This window comes from Etheostoma cragini, chromosome 13, assembly GCF_013103735.1.
Source record: "Etheostoma cragini isolate CJK2018 chromosome 13, CSU_Ecrag_1.0, whole genome shotgun sequence".
NCBI classification, from domain to species: domain Eukaryota; kingdom Metazoa; phylum Chordata; class Actinopteri; order Perciformes; family Percidae; genus Etheostoma; species Etheostoma cragini.
This window is the reverse complement of record NC_048419.1, coordinates 5215362-5232935: the sequence shown is the minus strand read 5'-3', so window position 1 is coordinate 5232935 and position 17574 is coordinate 5215362. Positions and strand designations below refer to the sequence as shown.

The 17574-nt window shown below is 40.5% G+C and overlaps 1 protein-coding gene across 3 annotated transcripts; it reads right to left on the bottom strand.

Moving 5' to 3' along the window:
* Positions 1-381: 381 nt before the first annotated feature.
* esrra (estrogen-related receptor alpha) lies at positions 382-17574 on the bottom strand. Of its 3 annotated transcripts, none has more exons than XM_034889217.1 (8): positions 17296-17573; positions 15462-15568; positions 11129-11509; positions 9261-9377; positions 8949-9062; positions 7755-7922; positions 6339-6608; positions 382-3779 (listed from the first exon to the last, which is right to left on the bottom strand). In XM_034889217.1, the coding sequence occupies exons 3-8, from the start codon at positions 11502-11504 to the stop codon at positions 3526-3528; spliced, it is 1299 nt and encodes a 432-aa protein (XP_034745108.1). In that variant the 5' UTR covers positions 11505-11509; positions 15462-15568; positions 17296-17573; the 3' UTR covers positions 382-3525. The 3 variants fall into 3 exon arrangements, with proteins under 3 accessions (XP_034745108.1, XP_034745109.1, XP_034745110.1); XM_034889219.1 differs by lacking the exon at positions 382-3779 and adding an exon at positions 5178-5452 and having other exon boundaries at positions 6324-6608; positions 17296-17574; XM_034889218.1 differs by lacking the exons at positions 15462-15568; positions 17296-17573 and adding an exon at positions 14418-14566.

The following is a 17574-nucleotide window of genomic DNA, read 5'->3' as shown; positions in this document are numbered from 1 at the left end:
TAGAGGAAGTTATTGTATTAGCTGCAGTAAAGATAGGCTTAGGTCTAGTTGCAATACCTTTGCTCAAGCAGTCTTTGGCAATCCTACATAGACTTGACAGTGTAATGTTGCAAAGGTTAAATTGTCCAATAATGTTTCACAAAAGTGACACCTGCAATCAAATGTGCAAAAATGAATACAGAAACACTTGGTGGCTAATTTTTTTTATGATAATAGTATGGTCAATGCAATAAAGTATACCACCCATGGATTGTTTTATTCTTGAGGATCATTTCTCATGCTCAGGTACTGCATGCGAAGTGTGTCCAGCATTTAGGTGTAATAAGTGTTAATGGACTTTTCCCTCATCAATAAGAGTGTGTCCAAATGTGATATGTGCACTGCATGGTCAAACATCATTTAATCATGAAGTTAACAAGTTTCAACAATAGTCTTCATTACACTACCTCCATCTAATACACACAAACATGCATATTTACAAATATACACAGGGAGAGATGACACCAATGATATGTGGTGGTGGTGGTGTGTCCATTTATTACACAACACAAAGCACCTACAATAATCCACTCCCCATTGCCTCAGACAGTGGAAGATGTCACTTTTTTCACAGTGATTTGTATGTGGACATGTTTAGACAAGGACATCAAGCTGTTTTATCTAAATGAAAAAAAAAAAAATCTACACAGACATTCACAGCCAATATAACACACGACAATAAAGCAGTGTCAACAAACAACAGTAAATTGAGTAAAAAATAGAATTTAATCATTTAAATAGTCTTTCAAAATACAAACATTGAATTGAACCTCTAAATAATATAACGTTTAGTAGCTATTCTTTATTATAACTGGCAATGTTAAATTTACACTGTGGCTATACAAGGAAATGTGAGGTTTGATAATTTATTGTATTGCTCATTTATATTAATGCGCACATATTTAATAAAACAACAAATGATCATTTTAACAGTGACGCTGCAAATGACCTTGCCTTTACCCTAACCCCACAAACCTAAAACATATTTGTATGCCAATGACAAATCTACCATTGTGTAAATGACCGAGTTATATGAAGAAACTTTGAAAAGCTCATTTCGACCCAGGCATCTATATTTATTTTGTTTGACAGATAACAGGAATATGTAATTTGTAACTTATGAACACAAAACCAAACCGGTGAATCAGTGTCAGATTTTGCAAGATATCCTTCCCTGCTTCATCATGCAGGCTGTTGCTATTATAACACCTGTGTTACAGGTTGAACCGTTTTCAACTGCCAAAAATGAACTCCAGTGTTTTCAAGCGTCACCATTTGTCCTGTGAAACCATACCAAGTGTGAGACACTTCGTACCTTGGGGCATATTATAGGTTTTTGAAGCATATACACCTTATTTTTATGAAAACCAAATTAATGATCTCATGTGTTGCAACCGCAGAGACATTCAATAAACCCAATGTTCAAATTTAAAAATCAAAAGCTCAAGAATTACATTTGTCTGCACAGTTATTTGGCCGTCTGGCTAACTCTGCCTCCTGAGGTAGCCCTCTGTAGCCTCAACGTGTCTATAAATCCATGAAGCCATGTTAATTGATCCCGAAAATGACAATTAGCTTCAGAAAACACACAACTGCTTACATTAAAAAACAATTAGTATTTATAATATTCTGAATGGAAAGCTTCATTGCAATACCAAACCCACTACAGTGTCACAATGTAAATAAAATACCCTTAAATCCTAGAAAGAAAAATGTATGAAAAAACAAGTTTCAAGTCTTTACAAAGTTCAGAACACTGTATGCTGCACAAATAGAATTGTAATGGGCAATTTAAATCACATTTGCTGGCTTTATTATCTTACCCTATACATTGCATGTTTCTATTTATTTAAATGGAACTGTACATGGCTGAATGATTAATGGCCCTTTGGCCAATAAATATATCCAATTTTGACATCAGATACTGTAGATTTGCATTGCATGTGAAGCTTACTATAATGATCATTTCTATTGTAAGTATACAAACCTGTTGAGCCATGAGTAGGACTTTCAGGATGTTGTCAGACAAGGTTTTAACATCCCAAAAAGGAAGATGTTGCAAATGTAGTATTTCTTGCTGCCCTGAGCCCATAGAGGGCACTTACAAGTAAAAGTTGAACAACTGTACGTACACAAAGGAGGGATCTCTCATTGAAAACAAATGAGATCTTTTATGCAATGTTCTTCACGACTGCAGAAAATGCAGCAAAATCTCACCATCTTAACACCAATCATATGGATTAGTGTTATAGCCCATAGATCAAGTAGGTCAGACCATAATTTTTTAAACAGCACAGCTGCTGAATTCAAGAATAGTGGAGAGATCTAGTGGAAGATAGTATAAAAAAGTAAATGAGGCATATGCATTTCTTTTCTAATCACTTTTTGTTGCCACGATTTAATGTTAAAGAGTCACGTTCTTCCCTGATCTCACTGTAGCTCATTTTTTGGACTGCACACAGACACTCACGGTTTCTTGGTATGGAAGCCAGTTTTTTTTGTGTGCCGATAGGATTTACATACAACAAATACATGTACCTTCCAAGTAGGGCATTCCATGAGCACGCAATCTTCATTTGCACTTCTCCTGGACTACAAATCAATTGCACAACCTTTTATAAAGAATCTTGCAGCAACAACTGTGCACATCAGTGGTTCCCAACTCCAGGAGTTAACCCCCAACATGCTGGTGGTTTGCTCTCTTACAAGGTTTTTCAATCTAAACACCTGGCATCCCCAACACAAACCAGTCTCTTCTAGAGGTTAGAATTATTTAAAAAAGAAAAAATCTGCACCTGGGGTCCTGAGTGGAGAACTACTGATATACACCCACACATCTATATGTCTCACCATTTGATCCACATTTTCAATGTGACAGACGATAATCGAGTCATAATATTGCTTTTAACATATTGCAAGTAATTCCTATGAATTTGCCTACAACGGCACACTAAACTATAGTAAATACAAGCACTCCATGTGCATGTCAATCTGACCCTATACTGGACCCTCAAGTCTTTTGCGCTTATGTTATTATGGCTTTCATGAGTAGATGTTGCATTATTTATAACAGTTTAAAAGCCACATGACTGCAGTCTATTCTTGGGTACCTAAGTGCGGTTCTCCAGTGGTTATGCAACTGCAGATCAATGCTGTGATGGAACACACCTTGAAAATAGTTGAAACTGAGAAGTAGTCTGGCATTCATGTTAAATGTTTTCACTCTTGGATCTCGGAGCCTTTCACTGAAGTGTGGCAGTTACATCTGACAGTAAATAACCAATTCCCACTCAGGGACATGAACACATGAGATTTTCATTTTCTCATATTCTTTTCCTTTTTTTCACATGAGAAAAAGGACCATTTCCTTCCTTTTTAAGTCTCTAATAAAATCTTTCATTTCTCACAAACCACTCATCCACTCTTGAAGACTGGATCTCTTTTGGTTCTTTCTCTGCATCCTATTCACTTCTGCTGCTCTCTGCTCTAGGGAGAGTCCATCATGGCTTCCAGCATCTCCAGGAATAGTTTGTGCATGGGTACACCACCCCGGGTCTTGATGCTGTAGAAGGTAGTAAGAGCACGGCCTGCAGTCTGTCGGAGGAGAGGCAATGTTAAAAGGAGGCGTCCTGCCCGCTGGGGGTCGTCTGGGCGCTGTTGACATTCCAGCTCCAGCAAGGCCTGGTGGAGGAGGTCCCGCAGCTTCTGCACAGCCTCCATGTCCTCAATGTAAACAGAGTCTGACACAAACACAGGGAGCACATGGTGAGACACAGTGTAGGGCATTTACATTTTCTTAGCTTCTTTTTCCACAAAAAAAACTTCCCACAAGTTCATAGTATTAGCTGCCTTTATAGAGCTTAACAGTGTGGTTCCCAAAGTGAAAATTCAATACATTTTCTCCATAAGGATTGGGATTATTAACCATGATGTCTAACCCATCCAAGGTAGTCTTACCAGGAGCTACAAGGTTGTGAAACAAAGGTGTTTGCCCCTGTAGTAGCCACAAGTTCGTATGATATCACCCCTTGTTTTAAGAAAAGCAGGTTTTTGTCATGGTGAAGCACTACACCACCCACAGTCCTAAGAGTAACAGCGATGTCTCTGATTTGTGGACCTCGCTGTTACCATGGGACTGTTAAGCGCACTCGCAAACAGACAGCTAGCAAGTTGCTATCACTGAAGTCTATGATAGTTTATGTACACAGTCTTGTATCTTGTCACAATTAATCTTGTAGTTGGTTGACTTGGTTCCAAAAGACTCTTTTTATAAGCATTTTCTTTTACACCAATGGAGCAATTAAATGCGGAAAAAAAAAAAATCACTTCTGAAACAGGAGACGTTCAAAAACCTGGCAGTCAATATTGAGCACTATTTACAAAACAAACAGTGGATCTACAATGCAAGCAGGACCTGCTATATGATCCACTGTTGACTGTAATATTGTGTGAATATCTAAGGGAAGACTGCATAAAGGTTACGAATGGTGACCTTGCAAACACTATTAGACTCATTTTCTACACTACATTGTATGTTTGTGTAATGGTAGATCTGCTGCCAAATACATTTATGTAGTCATTCCCTAAGAACGGAAACAAAAAAAAAGAAGAATTTTACTGCACCTAACTCTTTCTCCTGTTGTCAACTTTTTGGTCATTTTGGTGGCTGTGGTTTGTGATGCTGTTGAACTGCATTGGGTTATGCTGAAATTGTATCAATAAGGGTATGATAAATATTAGAAACACCTCTCTCTATACTATGCTCTGAATTGTATAACAATATACAGTTTAGCAGCATCACAAACTGCTGCCTCCATAATGATCGCCTCGCTAAAACAGCTTTAGCAATAACCGATTATAACTTGCATTAGTATTAGCTATAAACTACCTAATATTGTACCTAATAAACTTGAAAAATGAGTTTAGTTTTACATGTACACTATACATATTTCACTTTGGTATGTAAAGGGTATCCCATGAACCTTTTCAGCAGAGGTGGTAAGCACTGCCCCTTAAAAAGCCTCATGTTATATTTCATAAAAATTGAATTTCCTCTGACAGGCACCCTCTTAAGCTGCCTACACATGATCTGCGGCAAAACAGCGAGGTAAGGCAGAGCAAATTTGTTACGCCCATGGTAGCGCCTTGAAAGGTCAGCGGCAACGAGGTCAAAGTAAAAATAATTTAAACCTTGAGCGCACGTCGGCAATTCCGAGCAGTGCGCGATGCAAGGGTAGCAATGCGCCCTGTTGGGCGCCAGCGCTCTCCCCATAGGAAAACAATGGAACGCCCAGCGCAGAGCAGTTTTACCGCTAATCATGTGTAGGCCGCTTTAATGTCAGGTAAGATGAATCGTCTGAATCTATAAAAGGCTGCAGGAAACCCAGATATGATCAATAATACCACTAGAGAATATTTGAAGGCAGTTTCAGTTTGTTATAATCATGGAAAGTGAAATAAAAACCCACAACATAAATTTTACCACTGATAATAAATCTACACTATTCAGGGTCTGAAGCCACTTTTACCAGCCATTTTTCGCCTCATAAAGCTGAAACACAGGAATTGCTGTTTCTCTATGAGAATTATATCCTGTCCTGTTCATGGTAGCCTCCTCGTGGACATTGCGCCATTATCACATGCTTTAGTAGGGGGGCCCCGCCTTAATTATCTAGCATAATGGCATAATTTCCTATCCTGGGCTGGGACACATATTCATACGTTTGATACAAGGACTTATTGGACTTTAACTTATCATTAAACCTTCACTTATGTAGCTAGACGTACATCTCATCTGCGGTTTTTCCTGCATCCACTGCGTGTGATTGTGTGTTTTTATGTGTGTGTGCGCGCGTCAGTTGCTGGGTGAACGGAGCAGCAGCCCCGCCCGCTGCAGCGAGACGACAGGACAAAAAACAGCATCAACTTTCAGCAGCTCTAAAGTGAAAAAACGTTACAGGTTACCTTGATGGGATCGGAAAATGTAAACGTGTTGGCAGGACGGTCTGACATGTTTCGCACTGTTTTTCATTGTACGTTTGTCTCGTCTTCATATCAGAAACACGGAAATGAATTTGCCCCACTTGTTCAGTGTCTGCACTTGGGACTGCTGGGATTGTCGCGAGTAATGAAAATGGCTGTCAATCAATGTCTTGACAGTGTTAACCGCCAGTTGCATAATTCACCTGCTTTTGGCGGTCGGTCGGGTGTTAATTTCAGGCCCTGATACTATTAGTTTGACACTAGTTCTATGAGATCCATTTATCTGCATAACTGTTCAACCACACACGTATATGTACCTGAGTTAGTGAGTGCGATGGCTTTTAGCATGACAAATTCCTCCCGGTCCACGTTTAGTGACCTGAAACGGCGAGCAAGTTGACTAATTGCTGCATTCAGCTCTGTCAGTCCAGCAACACGTGACATCTCCTCATCAAGGACAAAATCCTCGGCAAACACCACCTCGTCCTCACAGCCGAGCGAGCGGTACGCTACGCCCAGCACCAGCACCTCCAGCCAAACTGACTGCAGCACAGACATCTGGTCTGCCAGGGACAGCGACAGGAAGCCTGCACAGGAATAGACGGACAGAGAGGGGGGGGGGGGGATTTAAATGAAGAAGAGGCAGACTGGTAAAAGGTTCACATTGCTGCTGTCAGCTGACACAGGAAGCAATGGTCCCATGTCTTTTAGCAGCCAAACAGCGTAATCAAGAAAAACAAGTATTTTGCATGTCACATTTTACGAGGAAACTTATTTCCTTGTAAAGGGACATTTCACAGTCCAAGGTGTTTTCACTGTTCATTGGTTTAACTGTTTAAGATCAATGAATGCAACATATTTCCGAAAGCCAATGATGTTTGTAATCGTGATTTCAATATTGACCTAAATGATTAACTTGTTATTATAATTTTACATACTGTAGGAATTTACATAATTGTATTTTGAAGTTGGAGCAGAATAGGTTTACATGGTTTTTATGGTGAAAAAACACCATAATTTTGTTGTACTGCACATTGCTGCAGATCCTGTTTTCATCCCCTGTGTTTAGGTCTCTGTTTTAGCTACAGAGTGAGACATCACACTTGTTTTAGCCACGGCGTGAGACATCTCACTACAGCTAGATAACTGTTTCTCCAACTTTGGTCAGTCCAAGGCACGATTAGTTGAGAGACTTCTTCTAAACGAGGGGCATACTGCGAAAGAGGGACACGGAAGTAGTTCTTTTGGAGATTATGGTGAACTAATGTGTGTTGTAGCAGTGTTTTATCATTGAGAACGCTAGCATGCTGCAGTTAGCCACCTCGTCTGGGCTAGTGACGTAGTAAGCCGTGCAGACTTTGAAGAGCTCACCCGGAGACTGAAGGCATTTCAAGGACATTCAGAAACCGGTTCTCACTCAAAACAGCATGGATAGTTTGTATGTATGTGGAAGCACCAGAGACATGATATGTATGTATGTTTTCATGATATGGGTACTTTAAACACTGTATCAGTTCAGTAGAACGGTCAGCAGACATTTTGTTTTGCCTACTGTATCAATAAGGCTGTTCAGCTATCAGAATCAGGCTCAAAAGGGCCATTTAGAATGGTTAGTATTCCAGTTCTGACACAGCCCGTTTGCTCCTGGTGAAATTAGATCATTACATCTCTTGCACTGCCGCCATGCTATCACTGCTTCTCCTCCACTATCTGATCCACTCTGCGTCTCTTACCAGGAATGTGTTTGGCCCAGCCAATGATGACGACCAGCTCCCGGTCGGCCAGGTCACAAAGGGTGGTGAGCGTGCGCTGGGCTGTGTCGGGCTGCAGAGGATCAGGCATGGCAAATAACTTTTCTGGCTCTGCCACTAGAAGGTGGGACACAATGATGTTGGAGGAACCTATGTCACAAAATAGACACAAAACAGCAGATTAATATGGTGATAAAGATGTATAGATAAAGATTGCTGCTATACATTCATCAACTCAGTCATTAACTAATTCATAACATGCTGCTCCGTACAAGTGTACTAAAGCTGTACTAAACACTGCACTGTATTCATGCCGCATATTTTAATATCCCTATTTCACATTTAGGCTTTAGACCTGCAAACTGACTTCTTATTAACGTACACATATTCTAATTTCTATACAATACAACTGAGAGTTTTTGCTTTAAACTACTCAAAAGTCATATTTATGTGAATCAAGGGCTCCAAGTCAGTTGATCTAAATCCGTGCAAATTAGCAGAGAAAAAAAGTAAGGACTTTCACTGAACTATTTTCTTAGCAGTAGAGGGCGCCGTTTTCTAATAAATTCCAATGGGTTTGAAATGTTTTTATATTTTGCTTGTATGCTTTCTTTGGCCACCTCATGTTTTACCCACCAGCATGTCTCGCATTTTTTTAGTTAAGCTCTCTGAGCTCTTTAACAGAAAAAAAGAAGAAGAAAAAGTTCAACTTTGAGCAGATGAGCTTTCTATCTCTAGTTCCGAATCAGAGGAGCAAAGGAGGGACCTTCCAACTGAACTGCTGCAATCTACCCCACGCTTAAATTTGTTTGTGATCACTGTGTTTTTAATTGCCTGGCCCTGGATGTTGCTGCTGTTTGTAGTAACATGTAGCTTGCCAGCACACAATCAATCGACAGTTGATAATGTGTTGCCTAGCGACAACCAGACGCCTTTTGCTGCAAAAGAAAAGAAAGAAGAACCCATTCTCAGACGTCAGAACAAGAGCCCAATATCATATAGTCAATATGTGGGCTGAGTGCTCTTTCACAGTTTGTCTTTTAGCTCTGCCATTTGATAATAATAAAAAAGTGTTGTGAAATTGAACCACTTTACATCTCATTTGCACAACTTGATTATTGCAGTAGTAGTAGAACAAAACAAACACTAATGACATGACAGGAATATAAATCCCACCTTTTTCACTCTCCTTTGTCAGTGGTAGAGGGGCACTCTGGTATGTTGCATTCTCTACTTCGGGCCGTCTTTTGTACTTCTGCCTTCCACCTCTGACCCTGTCAAGACGAACTCCTACATTGGAAAAACACAGAATAGACATATACCATACTTGGAATAGAATGCCTTTATTGTCATTATACAACTGTGCAATACCTGTGCAACGAGATTGAAGCAACCCCTTTCCAGTGTCAACAAGAAGGAATATAACAGAAATATAATATATAACATCAAAGACAGGCTACAGAGCTTCTGCACACCATGAACACTCACCCTCTTTCAGCATGCCTACTTTGAGGCACTTAGTGAAGCGGCATGCCTGACAAGCCTTTCTGCGCCTCTTGGTGATCTCACACTCATTTGATGCTGGACAGCTGTATTCAATGTTACCTTTATGAACCAACAGAAAATATGAATTTACAGTTAAGAAGATAAAGACGTGTGATGATGTGATGTGGTAAACATACAATTGTCTCAAGGTGGAAATGACACACGCTAACCTGCCCACCACGTGCAGTACAATAACTGCCGGATGTTCAAGATTATGGTTTGACAGAACAGCATAAACCAGATGAGTTGGCTGTAGCGACAGTGTACTGAGACATGTTAAAGAATAACGTTATTAGTATGTGGTGTGGGTCCTTATTCTGATTACTCAGAACTTTTCCCCCATTATGGAGACTGGAATGCACCAAGCTGTTCCAGGTTGGTACTGGAGTTATGATTCTTTGTGCTTTGCCCGACACTCAAGCCATTCCAGCCCTCCTACAGGTATAACAAACACCCTGTTTGTCTCAAATATAATAAAAAGTATGTATGTAATGAGTTTACAGCAACAGCTAACAACAAGATATTTTCAAAACACGCAAAAAGCCTCATATTGACTGCGAGCAAATAAAATTAAAAAGAAATATCTGTACTATTTACTATATCTTAATAGTCTTAACTAGTTTGACTAAATGGGCCCTTATGGTTTCAAGTTAAATGTGAATTCTGGCAATTTTTTACATAAATCTTGATTGTCATAAATATGTGTGTGCTTTTATATTGAAAAACTCCCCGACCTGAATCGGTGCAGGCAACATGGAGTAGCTGCAGCTACGTGTATGAGCTTCCACTGAGCTAAAATGGCAGTTGTCGGGGGAAGTTTGAAAGAGGCTTGTAGCTGCTAGCTCCTAGCTGCCGTCCGGTGAGTGTGTTCAGCCAGGTTTCTGTGATAATCATCCCGACAACAGTCCACAGGGTGGCGGTGGTGTTTTTTCCCCTCAAAAATAGGTAACTGAGCACTGTAGTGGTTATGACTGTACCAGTGACTATGTACCTACATGGAAACTGGGCAAATGATGTATGTGGCTTGCACAGTGATAGCGTTAGAGAAAGTAGCTGTAGTCTCGCGTTGGACTCCTGTTGTAGCAGGAAAGGGGAAACAGTGTGCAAATTGCTCCGCGGTACCATTTTTTAGAGGGGAATAAACTTCAAGATGTGACGAGAGAGCAGCTAGGAGTTAGCACCTAGCAGCTACCAGCTACAAGCTACAAGTACCAGCTACCGGCAGGCTCAAGACAGGGACCAGGGTAGATGAATTTAAACAATGTCTGAGTTTGAAAACCCATCTTGTTCTCAAGTAAGAGGCCTGTTCATGTTGCACTTACATTTTAATTGCCTTTTATGACTGTTAAGAGGCTAAGAGGCTCTAAAACTTACCCTGACAACTGCCGTTTTAGCTCAGTGGAAGCTTGTACACTAACTGCGGCTACTCCGTGTTGGCTAAACCGATTCAGATGGGTTTTTTTCAATCAAAAGTACACACATATTTATGATGATCAAGATTAATATAAAAAATGGCCGGAATTCCCCTTTAAATAAAAGCTTTCAGAGAACTACCTGTCTGAAAGTGTGTAGCTGTATGTAGAAAATAAATATGTATATGATTTTGAAATTATTTGCCTATATGTTTTTTTAAAAGGTGGAAGTTGATAGTGGTCAGTGTCATACAAAGGGCTCCACATTTGACATGATTTAAATGCTCTAAATTTACAAATCTGTCAACTTGTCACATTACAGAAGGAGTCAGAGGAAAACATTGACTGTTCCCTGCTTGTTCTGCTATGGCAACCCGTCAACTTCACCACAACACACACCTTGGATGGTCCTCTTGAAGAATGCTTTGCAGGCCTCACATGACGCCACGCCGTAGTGGTAACCTGAGGCCACATCCCCGCATACTAAACACAGCCTCTTCGGTAGCGTGCTCAGGGCGTACTTGCATCGCCCTGCTCCATTTCCAGCGGAGCTCTCCTCTGCCCCATCCCCACCCTCGTCTTTGAAGTGGCAACGCAGAGCCGGTGTGTAGAGTGGCGGGGAGTAGCGTTTAACGCCGTCTCCTCTGGTTCCTCCACCACTTTGAGAGGAGTCCGAGGAGGCCCCGCCAGGGCTGATCCGACCTCCCCCGCCTCCCTCTGGACTGCTCGGTTCTGCCTTTATGTAGACATCTGTCCGACGCTCCCTGGAAGACATGATGTCTAGAGGGGGAAAAATAAACAACACAGTAAATAAAGCCATGCAGCCATATCCCTCACATCTTTGTCTTTTAAATAGCGTTCATGTCAAGTGGGGTAAAAGATCAAAATCTGACTTTTCCTAACACATGGCACAGGCCAGACTATGAACATGTAAAGTTAAATAGGCAAAAGGTGCATGCAATTTAATATTTTCAGATTGTTGTCGAGACTTTTTTCTCAATTTAAATAACCCTTTGGGAGTGAGATGTCTTCTAATCATGATCGGTTTTCGTTGCTAAAGGCGTGGACTGTAAAAATCACCTAGACAAAAGGCCTGCTCGTTCCCTCTCGTTCTTAAGCAGCACTAAGTTCCTGTGTTGTCTGTGTTATTTTTTCTCAACACCTTAGATTCACCAAACCAGAACATTATGTACCTAAAATAAAAAACTGAACAGTCTTCGAATCATCCCCACAGTCTTTGTCTGTGACATTTCTAGACATTAAAATAGCCAAGGTGACTGGATGAAGGTCGCTATGCTCATAAACAGTTCTTCCCTATTCAGACACATAACTTATGTTTAGCTTCAAGTAAGGCAGTAAGAGTACTGCAGCAACCTTCCTACCTGCCAAAGGTTCTTAATTTAACTACAGAACGAGGCATGGTTAACAGATCATGCTTGCGATAAAATAAAACGTATGTTTACTAATCCAAATCCAACCACACAGAAGGCCCATGAGTCCAAAATCAAGTACACATACACATATATTGCGACCATAACTTCTTACATGAGAAAATCTTTGGCACAATTTCAGCACTGCAGGAAACAGAAGAAGTTTCTAAACAGCCACTATCCTATCCCTAATGCTTATTTTTAAATCTATTACTAAACCATTGCAATTTCCTGATCCCGATCTAACTCAAGTGTCAATAAGCATATACTCCCTAAAATACTTTAAAACCCACACGTTCACTCTCACACACTAACAGATTGCTCAGTTTTAGCTGAGTATCAAAGGTCAAGATTGCCACAAATGTGAACATCAAACTGCAACAAGACAGAAAGGCTTTATGATTGTGTTAGACTCAAAATGCTGCCCAAAAGTATACTATGGGAGATGCAAAAAGTACATAATGGCAATTAAAAGATATTTAATTTCTTAAGTACAGTTATGACCTTACACAACCAAATGCAAAGCCAATACAGAGCAATGTGTAGTTTAGCTTTTAAGTTGCGATTGAGAATCCAGTAATACAGTTCTAATGCCAAGTGTCGGGGTTATTTGTCAATCATACATTGCATCCATTATAAATAAGACAATTAGCGTAAAAACAGTCTAATTTCTTTGACTTGTGTGCCAAGTGTCTCTGTGCTTCAACTACTTCCTACTTGATAGATCACTTTGTGAGGACAATATCTGCAGCCTAAATAGCCTCAATCCAGTTAAGGTCTGAAAGTAAAGGATTTTCTCATGTGTACATACTGCCAATACACTGCTATTACCAACCCATTTTATTGTTTATCAGCTGGGCTGATAATCCAGTTGCAGCCTGTGCAAAGTGTTCCCATATTAAAAATGCTTTTGTTGTTGCTTATGGTCGGTTCAATCCTCCAATTTCTCACCCTGCCCACAAAGGCAACATTAGCATTAGTAACAGTTTTATGTTCTGTACATAATGGGTTGGGTTACTCACCTAATTCAAAAAAAGATATAGGTGCTTGACATGATTCATAAAATGATAAATGTTATTTACTTTATGGTAGTGTATAGACTAAGATCTGTTTTATTTATGTGCAGTCTCTAAACGATTAACTAGTACCCTGACTACAAAAATAGCAGTCAACAATGTGTATGTTGATGGCATATTGCCCACAAGAGCTCAGTCCTGACCGGTGGTGTATGAATATGTTATAAGTTCCTCATTAATAGACATAATGAACAGGCCTCTCCAGACAACTTCACATCCAGATAAACTTCACATCACAGTGTGCATTTATTAACAAGATGTTCTGTGCTTCATTACATCAAAATACTACAAATAAGTGACTGTCTTTTAACTTATCTGTTCAATATCAATTGCATTGATGCTATCATCCAGTTCCTGAATATCAACTAGCAAACAACATGTCTCCAAATGTATGTACTTTCCATATTCACAACACAGGGAAGTATGGCTTTTTTAAATCCTGGGGTCAAGAAACTGAGCCAGGAACTTGGTCCAAATATCCCTCATTGCAAACAAACTATGAACATTATGCCTTTATCGTAATTATTGCTACAGCTGATAATGCAATCCTGTTGTTACGTTAGCTGGCAGTCGACACTTTCTTTGGAGTTTGTCCCCTTCGGGCTTGATTTGATCACTGTATGGCAAGCAGCAAGGGAGTCCCAGCAACATACCTCTTTAAGGTTTAGTGTACTTGGGCTGAGTTTACAAGCTCAGGAAATGGGTCAGCCAAACACATTGTATATGAGCCCAGATATACAATATTACAGTCTTTTGCTGTCTTAAAGCAGACCAACAAGTACAACGTGCGTACCGCTGGCCAGTTCGACATCTCCTTTGAGGAACATTGGTTTCCGTACAGAACATGCTCAAAAGCAAGGCAAAAAAGCTATGGTTACTCTTCGTTTTATGAAATTAGATAAAATAGCGCGAACAACCAGCTGAGGTTAACTTAACTGCTTTTCTATTTCACTCGCCACATACACGTGTCGTGTGTACAGTAGACGAATGTACCAGCGTGTTTTGAGTAGCGTTAGCATTAGCTTCAAAAACAGCAAACACATTTTGATAACTGTAGGTTAGCTACCCTTAGCTAACTAAGCTAAGGGTAGCTAGCGTTAATCCTGACTGACCAGCTCTCTCCTGCTGGGGCCGAGGTTTATTTTTGTCACTCTAACCCGGGCTAGGCTAGCTAAATCTTACCTGATAGCGGAGACTAGCACAGCATTAAAGTCTGTCCGCGGTGTGATATCATGTCACAGGTTTGACAGAAATGGGTTTCCAGACTGCGAGCGCCTGCTAGCTTTGTGTGTGTGTGTGTGTGTGTGTGTGTGTGTGTGTGTGTGTGTGTGCGTGCGCGTGTGCACTGAGATGGGCAGGGCTACAATCGGCTTTCTTTAACAGCTGTTCGATGATAATGGTTGGATATACTGTAGCTTAAACCCATTAGGGTCAAAGAGCACTTTGGAAACTGTTTGATACTGTTATCCTACATAAGCCGTTTTCATCATTATTTAACTGCTAAATGAGCTAGTAGACCTTTATTTTAACATAAACGTGAATGGCATGTAGATAAAGAGGTGACTTTGAATAACTATGTTACTAAGTGTGAACCTGATATAGGCTTAATAAGATGATTGGTCAGAAATGAGCTTACTACCAGTGTATTAGCTTTGAATACAAAGTCTTGACTAAAAAATATTCCTAATGATGAATGGCAGCTGAAGTGAACACTGCAAATTAGAAAATTCCAGGCATCTGGCTTTATTTTGTGGCCCACATTTTGATTATGCAGCATGTACAGCATCTAAAACAACTTTAAAACTAAGGCATCATTTGGCTCCTAGGACTGACACCTTGATTGTTCCTCTCTCTCCTCGCAAAGGATTTTGGAGGTTCTCCCATTTGCGATCATCTCTCCCCTCATTTGTCTTTCCTTTTTGGGTGCAGGGCAATCATAGCCCACTCTTTCAACATGCCCTATGAGTTGCTTGATTGCAACAGAATGATATGCACTGTGCTATCACTGGCCACTTGTAATATTTTTGATGTGAAATGAGAAGCTTTTCGCAGCACTTCTCCCTCCACGTCCCTCTTTTGGCAATGAGTAGTATTCTTCATACGACATTAACAATACCACCTAAAAGTCCATCACAGCCACACAATAATGAACTTTACAAAAACAGAAATAATCCTAGTTAAAGCATAGGATAATGTTTCATAAAAGGTGATGTGAAAACGCACTACCTGTTTGCCGAGCTGGAGTTTGAAGCCTATATATAGATCTGTGACTCCCAGTGGTAGCTCAGTGAAGTGCTATTGCTTTGGGTTGAAGTCTGCAGTTATCAGGACACCTGCAAAGTAGCAAAGGGTTGTTAGTGCCATCACAAAACTCAAAGCCAAGTCACATAGCCACCTGCCATTTGAAATGTTATTGGTCAGGTCAGTACAGTACATATTGTTAAGCCTCATAACAACCATGATATCTGAGAACTAGTTGTACATATAAGATAATTAAAAGTCTCTTAACAGTGCCAATCTTCACACATACCTCTATATAGAAAACCTCTATATTGGCAGTAGTTTTTGTTTTTTTCTGTGGTAGTTCATGTGCATGGTCGTAACATTGACATCAACCTTGATTCCTAACATACATATTCCCCTGTATCCACCCAGATTTCTGCACGCTGCACGTGTAAGTACCCTCCCCCGTGCGCTGCATGACACACTCCAAAGGTCACCGTTGCAGGAATGCTTGAAGGACAGACAGAGTAAAGCCAACACCTTCTACAAAGTCAAGTCAAGTTTGGTGCTAACTCTCTGTAAATAATTAAAAAGACCCTAAAAGATTTAATTAAAAACTAAAAAAAACTTTTAAAACATTGAATGAAACATAATTTAAGTGTAAAAAGGGGTCTTGCTTTGGACATTTTAAAGAGGATAGCTTTATAGCCAACCAGCAACTTTAAACTTGAGTAACAAGACTGTAATAAGTGACAACAAACTGTGATGCTTTATTGATTTCTTTGGAACGGATCAGAACTTACCATTTTAATTTTGAAAGTGACATTAAAAAAAAAAGAAGACAATTCATTCAAATTAAAATTTAGATTCAGTCTCTTTTTTGTTTAATTGGCATTGGCATACACTCAAATAATTCCTTGTAGGCTACTAAATGTTATCTCTGAAATACACTTTTCCCCCAAATATCATATCACATAGACCATAGTCCTTCCTTCGTCTTAAAGGTTTCAAAGCGTTCTTATCTTACTCTTGTTAGGGGCCATCGGTGATCTTTGTCCCTGATAACGCATCACTGTCTGAAACTCAGGTTTGAGGGTTTGAGGGTTTTAAATGCGGCGCGCTGTGGAGACGGTGAGAACAGCACCCAGGGGTGACCTTGTCTGCTGATCTCGGACCGGTGAAAGGTTAATTGCCATAGTGGATTATGCTTTAAGATCAGTGACCTCAATCCCGGTCTAGCAGGCTCGGTGTAGTGCAGAGTTCAGTGTGTTAAAACAGGAGGAAGAATAACTCAGAGGGGTTCAAATGCATACCATAAATAAATAAATAAACTCAAGTGTGTACAGTTGGAGAAGTGCGGGTTGTTATTAACCTATGCAGGTGGACTCGCCTTTTGAATGAGAACCATAGGAAAACATTAAGCTTTATGGGCTGCATCTTATTAAACCATGGAACCTGATTCTTCATTTACTCTAGTGACCGTGCATCCCATTTATTGAGTCGTTTGATGGGGGGAGGGGGGGTTACCCGGTGTGTAGCGCATTAGCCACTGTCGGAGTGCTATAGCATTTATGAACGGTGAATTATGAGGAGCCAGATAGTACTGCGAATTGCTACACAATGTAGCGTGCTAAATGGTTATTCGGCGGCTCGAGCCCCTTACCCCGAGAACGTGGCCACGCGAACTTAGCTCTGCCAGGCGACTCGAATCGTGCGTGATGCACATCAGGCTGCCGTTAAGACAGCTGACATCTCCGCACAATTAGTAATAACAGCGTGAAACACACTATGTGCCCTATCTCCGCAGTGTACGGTGAGTAAATGCTAGGCTACTTACTTGGAAATGTAAAAACATCGCAGGGTAGATATATTTTTATCTGAAGTCAGTCAAGTCTTTGCGGCTGGCAAGTCCACAGTCGGTTTAACCCGGTTAACGGCGCAGTCCAAGCCTTGCAGGGTTTCTCATATCGCATCACTACGTTACCGTGTAATAAGGTGCTAACAACAACCGGCGACACACTGCCTTATCCGGCTGTTCGGTTTCTGTACACTGGTGTTAAAAATTCTCGTCTTCGTCTGCCACATTAAGGTTGTAGTTGGTGACCAGCATCAATAC

Bases quoted from the DNA above. Each gene is read 5' to 3' on its own strand.
- esrra (XM_034889217.1), bottom strand. From the start codon at position 11,504: ATGTCTTCCAGGGAGCGTCGGACAGATGTCTACATAAAGGCAGAACCG. The intron at 9,063-9,260 runs GTGAGTGTTCAT...TTTCCAATGTAG, and splicing joins AGTAGGCATGCTGAAAGAGG to GAGTTCGTCTTGACAGGGTC. The intron at 3,780-6,338 runs GTACATATACGT...TGTTTGTGTCAG, and splicing joins CATCGCACTCACTAACTCAG to ACTCTGTTTACATTGAGGAC.